Below are 15,906 nucleotides of genomic sequence, written 5' to 3'. Positions count from 1 at the left end.
CCAAACATGAAGTAGACATATGGGGAATGTAAAGTAATAACTATTTTTGTAGGTATTACTATGTATTATAGAAGTAGAGAAATTGAAACTTGGAAATTAGCAATTTTTTTACACATTTTTGGTAAATTTGGTATTTTTTTTATAAATAAAAATTTATTTTTTTGACTTCATTTTACCACTGTCATGAAGTACAATATGTGACGAAAAAACAATCTCAGAATGGCCTGGATAAGTCAAAGCGTTTTAAAGTTATCACCACTTAAAGTGACACTGGTCAGATTTGCAAAAAATGGCCTGGTCCTTAAGATGAAATAAGGCTGTGTCCTTAAGGAGTTAATCGGCTACACTCAGAAGTAAGTGGTCCTGCTGAGAAACTAAGAGTATGTCCCATTTTGAACTGTGTCTCATGGAACAAAGACCTGGAGACTACTAAAGACAATAGGGGAGATATATCAAGGCTGGCGTACCCATACGCCAGTCTTGATCTCTCTGCACTGGCAGATTCATCTTAATTAGGCGCATCTCTGCCCTGCCATGCGGCAGAAATTTTTGTCTACACCGGCTAGGGGCAGTGGCAGCTTCTGTCTTAAGTTATAGTAAATCCAGGGGGCCATGCAAAGTCCCGACACCCCCCACCAAGCCCTCCCCCCTTTTTCTCACCACTTCAGAAATGTGTCTAGAACAAGATGAGATATGGTTGGGTATTGAGGCATACAGGTTCTGTACCATGGTACCCTGCGCCACATTTGCTCTCAGATGTTGCAGCTGGGCCTATAGATCCTGCACACTCGTAGGTTGCCAAAGCTAGGGTCCCAGCTAGTCCCATAAATGCTAAATTGGTCAGGTCAAGAAAATGTTGCAATCTGGTCGAAACATTCCTGGTGTGTCGGAGAGCATTATCCTGATAAAAAAATGCTAGTTGGAAGCCCTGCCATGAGAGGCAACACATGTGGCCGCAGGATGTCCTGCATATATATATTGCTGAGATGTTAGTGTTCTTCATATCACTACTAGGCGTGAACGACTGTCGTATGCAACGGCTTCCCAGATCATCACACCAGAAGTTGAAGCAGTGTGTCCCTACCACAGGAAAGGCAGGACTGAAGCGCTCACCACAATGCCTCCATACTCGAACCTGACCATCATAGTATCCCAAACAAAACCCGGATTTATTGCTAAAAATACGGTTCCAGTCCATAACAGTCCTGGTTTCTCGTTCATGACACCACTGTAAACAAACGCAACGGTGGCTAGCTGTCAATGGCAGGACACATGACACTAAATTTCCTTCTGCTAAGTTTCTGGAAATGGTCCAGGCAGAGACACAGGTGTGTAATGAAGGTGCCACCTGTGTCTGGATGGTGGACAATAAAACTAAGAGTTGTGCATGCTTGTCAGCAGATGAAAAGTTCCTCTCTACTGGTGCTCTGGCTTAGCTGTCCAGAGCCTGCTCACCGTATGTGCGTGCCCTCATGTAATCACTGCTTCCAACTCCATCTATCAGCTAGGTCAGAATAGTCTAGATGGCAGGTGATTTGTTGAAATGACAATCCTGCTTCTCTCAGTACAATGATGCTCCTCCTCTCAAAGTCTGTCAACTGAGCAAAATGTCTTTGAGTGCATCGTAGCAGTTAACGATCTCTCACAAAGAGGTATACTACCCAAAAGTAGCCTATCAGAGCCTTTTTATAGAGCAGCTGGGGAAGCAGTTTTACACCCTCTTATGGCAAGACCCAAAATCTACAGCAATCCAACATTTCTATCTGAGTGTGTTATTTTTTTGTCAATGAATGTATGTAGAGTTGCTCACCAATCACAAGAATGAGGGCCCCAGACCCTGAGAAGTCCTCCTAAAATGGATGGACTGCTAGTTAGAAATACACGCCGCCCTCCATTCATTACTATGAGAGTTCCGGAGATTGCAGAGTATAGTGCTTATCTATCTCTGGCGCTTCCATAGAACATAAATAAAGCGGCATCGTGCTTTTCCAACCAGCCCTCTGTCCATTTCAGGGGGGGCTTTATAGGGTACCAAGCCCTATTCTCGTGATTGGGGTCCCAGTGGTAGGACCTCACCAATCTGATAGTTATCCCCTATAACTTGTTATAACGGGAACAATCTGTCAACAGATTGGTACCTATGACACTGGCTGACCTGTTACATGTGCACTTGGCAGCTGAAGGCATCTGTGTTGGTCCCATGTTCATATGTGCCTGCATTGCTGAAAATAATGAAGTTTTAATATATGCAAATGAGCCTCTAGGAGCAATGGGTTCAGCTCTCTCTGCAATGGCAACGCCGCCATTGCTTCTAGAGACTAATTTGCATATATCAAAACTTCATTTATCTCATTAATATGTGGGTATACATGACCATGGGACCAACACAGAAGCCTTCAGCTGCCAAGCACACATGTAACCAGTTTCATAGGTACAAATCTGCTGACAGAAGCCCTTTAAGAGCAGTAACCAATGCAGTTTATTATGTTATGATTATTATGACTTAATAGGATGGAAGATCCCTTCAGTCACCCACAGTACCTTCCTACTTACCCCACCCTTCTACCCAAAATAAGACACAAGGATACTATCACGGTCGGCGTGGCTATCACATACGTGACACAGAGGGAGGAAACGAGGAAGGCCCTGCCCAAGTGAGAGGGAAGGTGGTGACCCCTGACTCACCTGGCGGCTGGCACCTGGCTGCCCTGACGTCCCTAGACGGGTTCCTCACCCGTACGCCGATCACGTACCTAAAGCCCTGGCTTTCCCTGAGCTGAGCCCTAGATAGTGAACAGGGCGGTGGGAACACTAGTCCGCACCACTAGCTCTAAGGGAAAACACCAAGGGGAGGACAGACAATACGGACTCAACATATAATCCCAGGTGGGCGACAACAGGAGACAACAATAAGCCCAACAGGGATCCGGAGGGTAGCACTCTGGAACGACAACCAGGATTCACAACTCCAGTGGGTCAGTATAGATGTCCAGGCAGGAAGCTCTATAACTGGCAACTAGAGAAGTGTGAGGGGAGAATATAAGGAGGTTGGGAGTGGCAGACAAGAAACAGCTGAGGAGGAGAAGCTACGGATCCCTGAGTGAGACAAAAAGGATAGCAAGGCAAACACAGAAAACAATCACTAAGAAACAACGTGATCTTTAGATATAGAGCGCGCAGCCACCCGCTGCGACTTCCTGACCCCGGGTATAACGGAGTCAGACGTGGCTCTTGATACCCTCGTGACAGTACCCCCCCTTTCACGAGGGGCCTCCGGACACTCAGGACCAGGTCTCTCCGGATGAGAGGCATGGAAAGTCTGAATTAACCTGTTGGCGTTTACCTCTGACGCTGGAACCCACATTCTTTCCTCTGGACCGTAACCCCTCCAATGCACCAGATACTGAAGAGAGCGGCGGACCCGACGAGAATCAACAATTCTGGCTATTTGAAACTCCAGATTACCAGCCACAATAACAGGAGGAGGTGGCAGCGGCGATGGTTCTAGAGGTGGAACATACTTCTTGAGTAACGATTTATGGAAGACGTTATGGATCTTAAAAGTCTGAGGTAGCTCCAGGCGAAAAGCCACAGGGTTAATGACGGCTACTATTTTATAGGGACCAATGAACCTAGGACCCAGTTTCCAAGAAGGAACCTTCAACTTAATATTCCTAGTAGACAACCACACATAGTCATTCACTCCTAGGTCCGGACCTGGCGACCGTTTCTTATCGGCCATGCATTTATATTTACCACTCATCTTTTTCAAAGTTAACTTGCACCTTCTGCCATACCGATGAAAGAGATGAAGAAAACCTTTCCTCTTCGGGAACCCCAGAAGACCCCCCCTCTTTGAAAGTACAAAATTGGGGATGAAAACCGTATGCACCAAGGAATGGTGACTTGCCAGTGGACTCCTGATAATGATTATTTATGGCAAACTCAGCTAACGGTAAATATGATGACCACAACTCTTGGTTTTCAGACACAAAACACCTTAAATATGTTTCTAGGTTTTGGTTGGTACGCTCAGTCTGTCCATTCGACTGAGGATGGAAAGCTGAGGAAAAGGACAAGTGAACCCCCAAACGGGAACAAAAAGCTTTCCAAAACTTAGAAATAAACTGGGTTCCCCGATCCGAAACCACATCGGAAGGGACCCCGTGAAGCTTCACGATTTCACTGATAAACACCTGAGCGAGAGTATTAGCATTAGGAAGTGCGGGTAGCGCAATAAAGTGTACCATTTTGCTAAACCTGTCTACTACTACCAAGATAACTGTTTTACCCGCCGACAACGGTAAGTCAGTGATGAAAACCATTGACAGATGTGTCCATGGCCTATTGGGGATGAAAAGTGGCAATAAAGACCCTGCTGGACGTGTATGAGAGACTTTCGCGCGTGCACAAGTAGAACAAGTAGACACGAAATCCATTACATCCTGACGCAACCTTGGCCACCAAAAACGACGAGATAAAAGCTCCAAGGTTGCTTTACTACCCGGGTGTCCAGCAAGTGCCGAATTATGATGTTCTTTTAATAATTCAAGACGCAGGTTTAACGGTACAAACAATTTCTCTGAGGGGCAAGAGGCCGGGGCGTCCCCCTGAGCCTCTAACACCTTTCCCTCTAGAACAGAGTGTACAGCAGAGACAACCACTCCTCTTTGTAAAATAGGTACCGGATCACAAACATTACCCCCTCCAGGGAAACTACGAGATAATGCGTCTGCCTTGGTATTTTTTGCCCCAGGACGATAGGTGATTACAAAGTTAAATCTGGTAAAGAATAGCGACCACCTAGCTTGTCTAGGGGTGAGACGCTTAGCCGATTCTAGGTACAGAAGGTTCTTGTGATCCGTAATCACCGTGACGGGGTGGATTGCTCCCTCTAAGAAGTGACGCCACTCTTCAAGCGCCAGTTTAATCGCCAACAGTTCCCTATTTCCAATATCATAATTCTTCTCCGCAGAAGATAATTTTTTGGAAAAGAAAGCGCAAGGACGCCATTTGCCAGGAGACGGACCCTGAGACAATACAGCTCCCACTCCCACCTCTGACGCATCTACCTCGACAATAAAAGGCTGGGAGACATCAGGTTGAATTAGAACAGGTGCCGAGGTAAACCTCTCCTTTAGAGAGGAAAATGCATCTTTAGCGGCGTCAGACCATTTGGAAAAATCCGTCCCCTTCCTAGTCATGTCGGTAAGGGGTTTAACGATCACTGAATAATTTTTAATGAACTTTCTATAGAAATTAGCGAAACCCAAAAACCGTTGAAGGGCTTTAAGGTTCTCAGGAAGATCCCAATCTAAAATTGCCTGGACCTTCCCAGGATCCATGCGGAAACCTGAAGCAGATAATAGATATCCCAGGAACTGTAATTCCTGAACGGCGAAGACACATTTTTCAATTTTCGCATATAATTTATTCGTCCGTAGGACCTGCAGTACTTGCCTGACATGCACCTCATGTGTTTTCAGATCAGCCGAATAAATTAAGATATCATCTAGGTATATGACTACAAACCTGCCGATGAGATGACTAAAAATATCATTAACGAAATGTTGGAAGACAGCAGGGGCATTGGTCAGACCGAAAGGCATAACTAGATTTTCATAATGCCCCTCAGGGGTGTTAAAAGCTGTCTTCCGCCCCTTTCTTAGTAAGGTCGGTCAACGGTTTAGCAATTACGGAAAAATTCATAATAAATTTACGATAGTAATTGGCGAAACCTAAGAACCGTTGTAAGGCCTTTAAGGATGAAGGTCTTACCCATTCCTTAATTGCTAGTACCTTACCAGGATCCATCTTGAAGGCGTGAGGAGTCAGAACATGCCCTAGAAACAGAATCTCCTGTACACCAAAGACACATTTCTCTTGTTTAGCGGATAGCTGATTCTCCCTCAACACCTCTAATACTTGTTTAACATGAGACACATGGGATTCGAAGTCAGGAGAGAATATCAAAATGTCGTCAAGATAGACAATAACAAATTTACCTAAGAATTCCCTAAGAATGTCATTCATGAAGTTTTGGAACACAGCTGGGGCATTGCTGAGTCCAAAAGGCATCACCTGATATTCAAAGTGTGCTACCGGAGTATTGAACGCCGTCTTCCATTCTTCTCCCTCCTTGATTCGGATTAGATTGTACGCCCCTTTGAGGTCAATTTTGGAAAACCAGGTTGCCCCCAGAACCTGGTTAAATAAATCCGGAATCAATGGGAGGGAGTATCTATTTTGGACAGTGATTTTATTTAATCTCCGGTAATCGATACATGGCCTAAGACCACCATCTTTTTTCTTAACAAAGAAAAACCCCGCCCCATAGGAGAGACAGAAGGTCTAATATGCCCTTTATCAAGGCTCTCCTTAATATAATCTTCCATGGCCTTGCGTTCGGGCATAGAATGATTATAAATTCGTCCTTTAGGAAACTTGGCCCCCTCTACTAGCTCTATGGTACAATCATAAGGTCTTTGGGGGGGTAGAACCTCCGGGGTTGGTGATGAGAATACATCAGAATATTCTCTAACAACAGAGGGTAAAGTATCAGACTTTACTGAGACCCCAGCCTGTACCACGGACAAGCACGAGTCACACTTAGGCCCCCATCTCACCAACTCCCCATTGAACCAATCTATAGTGGGGTTATGTAGTCGGAGCCAAGGCATCCCTAGTACCACCTCAGCAGGTAGGTTCTCCAGGACTAGAAGCGAACATCTCTCTGAGTGGCAGACACCCACGGTTAGAGAAATCTCTGAGGTACATAAGCTCACCGTACCACCAATAAGAGGAGTAGCATCAATAGCCATGACATGGATAGGAGTTGGTAAGGCAAACATAGGAATACCCAATCTTACAGCATACTCAGAGTCAATAAAGCTAGCCGCTGAGCCAGAATCAATAAAGGCCTTACCCGGCCATTTATCTACTCCCAGAGAAATCGTAATGGGTACTGAAAGCTTACATTTAGAAAATTCAGGGTGTACCTGGTCTTTAGGTTGCCTTGCCTTAGGAGACTTGACAGAGAGGACCTTCTTGGGACACTGGTTGATCCAATGGTCAGGATCTCCACAGTCAAAGCATTCTCCACGTCTGCGGCGAAGATTCCCTCGGGTCATGCCAACCTGCATGGGTTCCTCGGTGGAGACCTCAGCATTGTCTCTGGGATAGGCCTCTGGCTGGACCACCATCTGGGAAGAGAACTGTTGTTCCTGTCGTCTCTCTCTAACCCGTCGGTCAAGTCGGACAACAAGGGTCATCATCTCCTCTAAGGTCTCTGGAAGTTGATAACTGACCAGAAGATCCTTTAATTTATCAGACAGACCTGACCTGAACTGACTCTTCAGGGCTGGTTCGTTCCATCCTGAGGGTACACACCACCTTCTGAATTGGGTGCAATAATCCTCCGCTGGTAGATTGCCCTGAACCAGTGCTTTTAGAGCCGTCTCGGCTACTAGAGCCCAGTCTGGTTCATCATAGAGGGTACCCAGGGCCTGAAAGAACCACTCCACAGAATATAAACAACTGGCGCCAGCAGGTAAAGAGAATGCCCAGTCCTGGGGATCACCCTGTAATCGGGAAATGATAATGCCCACGCGTTGACTCTCGGGGCCAGAGGACACGGGGCGCAAACGGAAGTAAAGTTTGCAACTCTCCTTAAAAGAGAGAAACTTCTTCCGGTCTCCAGAAAAGGGTTCTGGGAGCTTAATCTGGGGCTCAAAATGCGGACTGGAGGCCTGAGGAGTGGAAGAACCTTGCCCTAACTCAAAAGAACTGAGTTTTTCCCCTAACTCCTGCACCCTCTGCGTCAGATTAGAGACATGGTCAGTCAGGGTCACCAGGATTCATTATACAGTGGTTATTGGGCCTGTTAATCTGTAACGGTCGCGTACACACACACACACAGGGGGGAGGGAAGTGACCACTGCGCTCCACCCTCACCCCTGGCCCTGCCTACTTGCCTCGCGACAGACCAACCAGTCGAGCACCGAGTGATCAGCTCGGCGCTCAAGGCAGACTAGGAGCAGGGAGCCACCCAGCTAGTAAAGCCGCCCTGGGAATGAGGTCAAACACAGATCCTCATTCCCAAAGCTAAGCAACAGTTCTGCGGGCAATGGGGGACCGAGTGCACCTTCAGAACCCCGTTACATTCGCCCAAAAAACGCTCCCAGACCACTAAGTCTGCCCTCACTTCAGATGACAACCGCAAAAAATGAAAAGGTGCCGTGACCCCTGCCGTAGCCATGGCCAAGCGCCTACAAAAAACCTGACCCATCGGCAAGATCCTACACGCGAAATTAAATTTACCTAAGACTGACTGTACCCGCCGCAACTGCACTTTTTTAGCCCTACTCAGGAAAACCACCTCACTCAACAAATCTGCCACCTTATCTTCAGGTAACCTACATTCCATTGCCACACTATCAATTACAATACCTAAAAACTTGACAGTCGTAGCAGGCCCCTCAGTTTTCTCGGGCGCCAACGGCATGCCGAACCTGGCCGCCACCCTTTCCATCGTTCGCAACAAAACCGAGCAAAACCCTGATCCTGCTGGTCCCAAAAACAAAAAATCATCAAGGTAATGCAACACTGAATTCTAACCAGCTTTCTGCTTCACCACCCACTCCAAAAAAGAACTAAACGTTTCAAACAGTGAACACGAAATAGCGCAACCCATCGGTAAGAAACAATCAACATAAAACTGACCCTCCCACTTAAAATCCAGTAAATGAAAACTATCCGGATGAATGGGCAGTAAACGGAACGCTGCCTCAATATCAGTTTTTGCCAACAAGGCCCCCTGGCCAAAACGACGCACCCAACGGACCGCTTCATCGAAAGACGTGTACGACACTGAACATAACTCATCGCTAATACCATCATTAACCGAACACCCCGCTGGAAAAGACAGGTGATGAATAAGCCTGAACTTGCCCGGCTACTTCTTAGGAACCAGCCCCAGAGGGGAAACCCACAAATCCTGCAAAGGACAATCAACAAACGGGCCCACTATCCTCCCCACAGCAACCTCCTTTCCAATCTTCTCCGCAACCACCTCAGGCCATCGCAAGGCGGAAGCCAGATTGCGAGCCGCGACCTCTACCTGAACTGACACGCACGGGATCACAAAACCGTCCCTAAAACCCCTCAACAACAACTCCGCAGCCTCCCTATTTGGGTATGTCTTTAGCAACGGTACCATCTCTTCCACCATCACGGGAGTCGCCCCCTTTGTGCACAGCCTCAAATCCTATGCCTCTTCCGCGCTTAAAACACTGCGACAAGCTGTGGGACCCCCCGCAACCTGAACATTCGTGCTTGAACCTGCAATCGGCGAGGTATCTACAGTAACCCTCGTTATACTGCCAACAGCACCCCTTTCTATTCCCGCTATTGAACGTTGACGCCGAGGAACCCCCGGCCCCGGACAGAAAGGGCTGGCTAACACCCTTTGGAGCCGTCATTAGCCGCATCCATAAGCTGATGTCCTTGTGGTCTCACCTGATACTCGATCGCACTGCTTTTCTCTGTCTAAACTGCTCATCATACCGGAGCCATGCTACCCCACAATATGTCCTATACGCTTCCCCAATCGCATCCATATAACAAAATAAGGCAGAACAATTCTCCGGCGCCTTCTCACCCACCACACTCGCAAAGATCGCAAAAGTCTAAAGCCAGTTCTAAAATGTCCACGGAATCAACCTATACCGCCACTTCTCCTCCTCCTCCTTTTTGCTTTCATCCGGCTTCCCCCTATCCAAATTAAACTTTTCCAGCGGAAGCAACGAGAATATCTCAACATACTCGTCCTTCCAAATTCTTTCCCTGACCTCAACCTTCAAATGCGCCCCCAAAGGCCCTTCAAAACAGACATAAACCTTCCCTTTCGCCGAGTCCGCCATCCTGACGTCCTCCCCCGTCCTGACTCTGTTACCCCCACACGCCACCGTCTCCCCCGCCAAAGCACCTGCCGTAACAGTCGGCGTGCCCTCAACGGCATCCGCAATAGCACATACTCCCCCGCCCACCACTGGCGCAGGCGCCCACACCGCCGTCGGGGACGCCCCAGAACCAGAACCCAAGCGCGCCAACAGTGATAGCATACCCGACAAAAGCTCCCGCGCTAAACCTTCAGACCCAGACAGCCCCCCCAAGTCACCCCCCAATCCCGACTCAACACAGGTCTGTCTCTGACACGAAGATCGCTCACCTGGCTGTCCCTGGGGTGTCTTCCCAGCAGCCGCAGACCGCCCTGTAGGTCCTCCCGTCCACGGTCCGCTCTGTGCCGATGATGTGGAAGGATCGGCACCCGCCGCATCCTCAAGGCCGCCGTCTGCCTGGCCTGGTTGCAACTCACAGTTGTCAAAGAAGCTAGGCCCACCTCCAGATGGCCGCCGACCTTGCGCACCCCCACCTTCCTCAAATATCTGCGCAATCACAGGCTCCTCGGCCTGAAAACCGATAGCCGCATCCATCTCCAGCACCGCTGTCACCCCCCCATGCTGCACTGTGGGCGGGGCCAATCCTGAGTCCACAGCCAGCGCACAAGAAGAATCTTGGCCTGCAGTACCGCCTCTCTACCGGCGTCGCTGTTCCCCGCTTCGTGCTCCCTCGCCGAACAGATGAAGACTGCCGCCGGCCAGAGGATGCAGGCCGCGACGCGCTCCCTCACCGCCGCTGTACTCCCAGGAAGGCCCCCACCGTCCACAGATGAGGCCGCATGCTCCACCGCTCTCCCGGACCGGACACTACCCGCAGGCTGAACAGGTAAGGTCCGTCTGCCGGCTCGCTCCACACCAGAAAGCCGCACTAGAACTCATCCCCCTTCGTAGAGCTGAAGACGAAGGACGCAGGACAGCGCGTCCTTCTCCCATCGGTGCCTGGCACTGCGCAGGATTCCTCCCGCTGTGCCGGCAGGGGTTAACCGTAACCGACTCAGCCCCATCCGACGGCAGCGGAGGGCCCAGAACGGGGCTCCTTAAGCGCCGCCGTTCTAACTGCAGGCGCCACTGGGGGCCCGGCCGGACCCGCTAAAGCCACCCGCCGACTATCCTGCAGCCATGCCTGACCATGACGTTCTGCTGCTGCCCTCACTGCCAACAATTAATCATCTAAAGATGCCATGCTGCGACTGACCTGCAAACTTGACTGAAAATACTGAACGCAGGTGGGAGGTGTCTCCTCCCCCCAGGATTATATACTGCCCGCGAATCCCTAGTCCCACGCCTATCCTACCAGATACATTAACCCCTTCCTGTTTCAACTTCCCCCTAAGTCAGGCTACACTACGCTATGCTGCGCCCCGCTCCGTTGTTCTCATTCTGCTAGTTATTTTTTAGTTATAGAATTTTTCTATTGAATTGATGTGGCCATTTCTGTAAGAAAAACAGAATCTACTGCCTTATTGCCAGTAGATACTCAGTAGTTCATATCAATGGTCACTTTTTATTGCTAGGACAGGCTGAAGAACAATGAATTATAGCAATGGGTCCTTGGTAAAGGAAAGCTTAGAAATGTGAGCCAAAACTAAATATTGAAGTAAGAAATCTTGATCAAAAGCTGAATATTTATTGGGCAGACTAGATGGGCCAAATGGTTCTTGTCTGCCGACACATTCTATGTTTCTATTATCTGCTATGATTGCAGCACAAAATTTCTGTGTTTAATAAAATTTAAACTTGGAATCATTCTTATACCATAGGGAACAGTTATCATTGCGGTTGGCACTGATGATTAATGGGCCGGCCAGCTTGTGTGGCTGTCCTGTGCTTTGACGTCTGGATCAAAGTTATAGGACCTGTTTGTGTCCAGGTCCAGAAACCTGTCATATGCAGTCCATTATGTTACATATTTTCTTTTTAGAAACACACAGTGGGGGAGATTTATTGAGACTGGCATTTCCAGTCTTGATCCCCCGTGGCTGGAGTTAGATGCGCCTCTTAAAAAATCAGGTGCTCCTCTGGCACTCCATACACCAGAAACGCAGTCTGGCGTAGACTTGAGCTATAACTTATGTCAGTTTCTGATGTAATTCATTGCAAATCCATCAAGAAGCTCAAAAAGGTTGCAAATATAGTGACCAATATAATTGGCGACTTTTTGACGTAAACATATTAATAAATGCCCCTGATTATCTCTTTATTTATTTTATAGGAGAAAAACGTCTCTGGAAAATGGGAGTTTACGTGTCAGCATGGACCAGATGAATGCTACGTAAATACAATAGAGGTCTGTATATTAGTGCAAACAACACATAAAACAAAGGAAGGGCATTAGTACAAAGCTGTGGGCCACACTACTGCCCAACTCTGGCCACAACTTAGTTAAATGGGTTGGCAAAAATTGGGCACTAGACTAGAAAACCCCAAACCCCCATCCTTTCTTACCTGACCACTCCAGTTCAGTGACCAACCGCTGCCCATGGATCCTCTCTGGGGATCGACCGATTATCGGTTTTACCGATATTCAGTATTTTGACCGTTATCGGTATCGGCATCTATTTTGCCGATATTCCGATAACGAATCGGTAACACGGATCGCGCTGCTGACAGCGCTCTCCGTGTTCCCTCAGCAGCACAGAGGAGAAGGAAGCAGTGTCTCCCTCCCCCTGTGCTGCTGCTGCCACTGCCGCCAATGAGAGGAAGGAGGACAAGAGAAGGGGAGGGGCTATGGCCACTGCACCACCAATGAAGATAACTCTCTCATTAATTCATATACAGGAGGCCGGAGCTGGCTGCAGAATCACATAGCCGGTGTAACATTACATTACCCTACTTCGTGAGATTTCCCTACCTCCTAACTTCCGGTCGCACCGCTAATGACGTGAGGAGGCGTTCCTGAGTTTTGACGAACTGCGCATGCGCAAACGGACAGTTTAGGGAAAAATCTCACAGCAGAGTTCAGCCGCAGTGTCCCACTGCGCCGGAGAGCCTCAGTAGGGAAATATTACGGCCCAGTGCGCAAGTGCGGCTAACTCCGCCTGCGCAGTGTGGGGGTAGGGAGATCTCATGGCCATATTTTCTGTTAAATAAATTAATATATATATATAGGGGTTGTCTGCCTGCGCATATATATATATACAGTACAGACCAAAAGTTTGGACACACCTTCTCATTCAAAGAGTTTTCTTTATTTTCATGACTATGAAAATTGTAGATTCACACTGAAGGCATCAAAACTATGAATTAACACATGTGGAATTATATAAATAACAAACAAGTGTGAAACAACTGAAAATATGTCACATTCTAGGTTCTTCAAAGTAGCCATCTTTTGCTTTGATTACTGCTTTGCACACTCTTGGCATTCTCTTGATGAGCTTCAATTTGTGAACTTTCAGGCCGATAGCCGATAATTTATACCGATATTCTGGGAATTTTCATTTTTGAAAAAAAAAAAATTCCTACACAAATCTGCTGAAAATTAATATGTTTTTTATATATATATATATATATATATATGTATATATATATATATATATACATACAATACAGACCAAAAGTTTAGACACACCTTCTCATTCAAAGAGTTTCTTTAACATGTGTTAATTCATAGTTTTGATGCCTTCATAGTCATGAAAATAAAGAAAACTCTTTGAATGAGAAGGTGTGTCTAAACTTTTGGTCTGTATTGTATATATATATATATATATATATATTAATATATATATATAAAACATATTAATTTTCAGCAGATTTGTGTAGGAATTTTTGTTTTTTTAAAAATGAAAATTCCCAGAATATCGGTATAAATTATCGGTATCGGCCCTAAAAAATCAATATCGGTCGATCCCTAATCCTCTCCATGCATCTGTGCATGTGCTGAAAGCTCTCCGCACAAACACAGAAGAGGATACGTCCAGAGTAGTGGTCATGTGGGTAAATCATGTGGCCACCACCATCTTGATTACCATGGACACGGCCTGTGTCCATTGTTTATAGACCAGATCCATGGGCAGTGGGGGGAACTGAACAGAGGTGCTCAGGTGAAACGTGAGGGGGCTTGGGATTTCCTAGGCTTGTGCCGACAAGGTTAGGCCTCATGCACACGACCGTTGTGTGCATCCGTGGCCGTTGTTCATCTGCGGCCGTGATCCGTGTTTCCTGTCAGTCAAAAAAATATGACCTGTCCTATTTTTTTGACAGACAACGGTTCACGGACCCATTCAAGTCAATGGGTCCGTGAAAAAACACGGATGCACACAAGATTGGCATCCGCGTCCGTGATCCGTGACCGTAGGCTACTTTCACACAGACGGATCGCAGATCCGTCTGCATAAAAGCTTTTTCATGAAAACTCAAATCCGACAGTATATTCTAACACAGATGCGTTCCCATGGTGATGGGGACGCTTCAAGTTAGAATATACTAAGAACTGTGTACATGACTGCCCCCTGCTGCCTGGCAGCACCCGATCTCTTACAGGGGGCTGTGATCTGCACAATTGACCCCTCTGGTGCCGCCCCTGAGAGGTTAATTGTGCGTATCATAGCCCCCTGTAAGAGATCAGGTGCTGCCAGGCAGCAGGGGGCAGTCATGTACACAGTTCTGATTATATATTCTAACTTGAAGCGTCCCCATCACTATGGGAACGCCTGTGTGTTAGAATATACTGTCGGATATGAGTTTTCACGATCTAACTCAAATCCGATGGTATATTCTAACATAGAGGCGTTCCCATGGTGATGGGGACGCTTCAAGTTAAAATATACCATCGGATTGGAGAAAACTCTGATCCTATGGTATATTAACTCCTGACTTTATATTGAAAGTCAATGGGGGACGGATCCGTTTGCAATTGCACCATATTGTGTCAACGTCAAACGGATCCGTCCCCATTGACTTGCATTGTAAGTCAGGACGGATCCGTTTGGCTCCGCACGGCCAGGCGGACACCAAAACGACTTTTTCTTCATGTCCGTGGATCCTCCAAAAATCAAGGAAGACCCACGGAAGAAAAAACTGACACGGATCACGGAAAAACGGAACCCGTTTTTGCGGACCGCAAAAAAACCCGGTCGTGTGCATGAGGCCTTAGGGTGTTTAAATATTTCAAGGAAGAAAATTTTACTCGTTCTTTTTGGTGTATTTGTGTCATAAACATTGTATGTCTAAAAGGGGATGCAACATTTTGTCTAAATGTGAGCCATTGTCTTCTCTTAAAGAGGACCTTTCATGGGTCCAGACTTTATAAATGAAGTATCAGGGTATGTAGGGCATACAGCGGAGATCTAATAGTGATTACAATTTTTTTCTGGGCGCCGCTCCGTTCGCCCGCTGTGGCACCCATTAAATTCTCCTGCCTTCCCAAAGGTGAGTTTTTTTTTTTCTCCCTGGCTGTGACGCTCTCCGCTGCGATTGGACAGCTCACATCCAGGGAGAAGGTGACGCCCATTGAGAAACAGGGCAGTCTCCTCCTCCCTGTTCCGATGCAAAAATTAGCATACAGGGCAGGAGAATGTAACGGGGGCCACAGCGGGCGAACGGAGCATCGCCCAGAAAAAATAGTAAGCGCTATTAGATCCCTGCTGTATGCCCTACATACCCTGATACTTAGTTTATAAAGTCTGGACCCATGTAAGGTCCTCTTTAAGTGTAAATAAATCGCTCATCTGACATCATCACTGTTGGGCCTCATGCACACGACCGTTGTGTGTTTTGCAGTCCGCAAAACACGGATGGTATCTGTGTGCGTTCCGCAATTCGCGAAACGGCACGGACAGCCATTAATATAACTGCCTATTCTTGTCCGCAAAACGGACAAGAATAGGACAGGTTATATTTTTTTTTGGCGGACCATGGAACGGAGCAACGGATGCGGACACCACGCGGAGTGCTGTTCGCATCTTTTGCGGCCCCACTGAAGTGAATGGGTCCGCATCCAAACCAC

At 47.3% G+C, this 15,906-nt stretch overlaps 1 protein-coding gene across 1 annotated transcript in view; it reads left to right on the top strand.

Moving 5' to 3' along the window:
* IFI30 (IFI30 lysosomal thiol reductase) overlaps window positions 1-15,906 on the top strand; it is a 56,889-nt gene that overhangs the window by 18,595 nt on the left and 22,388 nt on the right. Inside the window, exon 3 of the mRNA XM_040417819.1 lies at window positions 12,172-12,246. Coding sequence (XP_040273753.1) covers window positions 12,172-12,246 — 75 coding nt within the window. The remainder of the gene's footprint in view (window positions 1-12,171; window positions 12,247-15,906) is intronic.

Source organism: Bufo bufo, chromosome 2 (assembly GCF_905171765.1).
Source record: "Bufo bufo chromosome 2, aBufBuf1.1, whole genome shotgun sequence".
Taxonomy (NCBI): Eukaryota; Metazoa; Chordata; class Amphibia; order Anura; family Bufonidae; genus Bufo; species Bufo bufo.
This window is presented reverse-complemented; position numbering and strand designations above follow the sequence as displayed.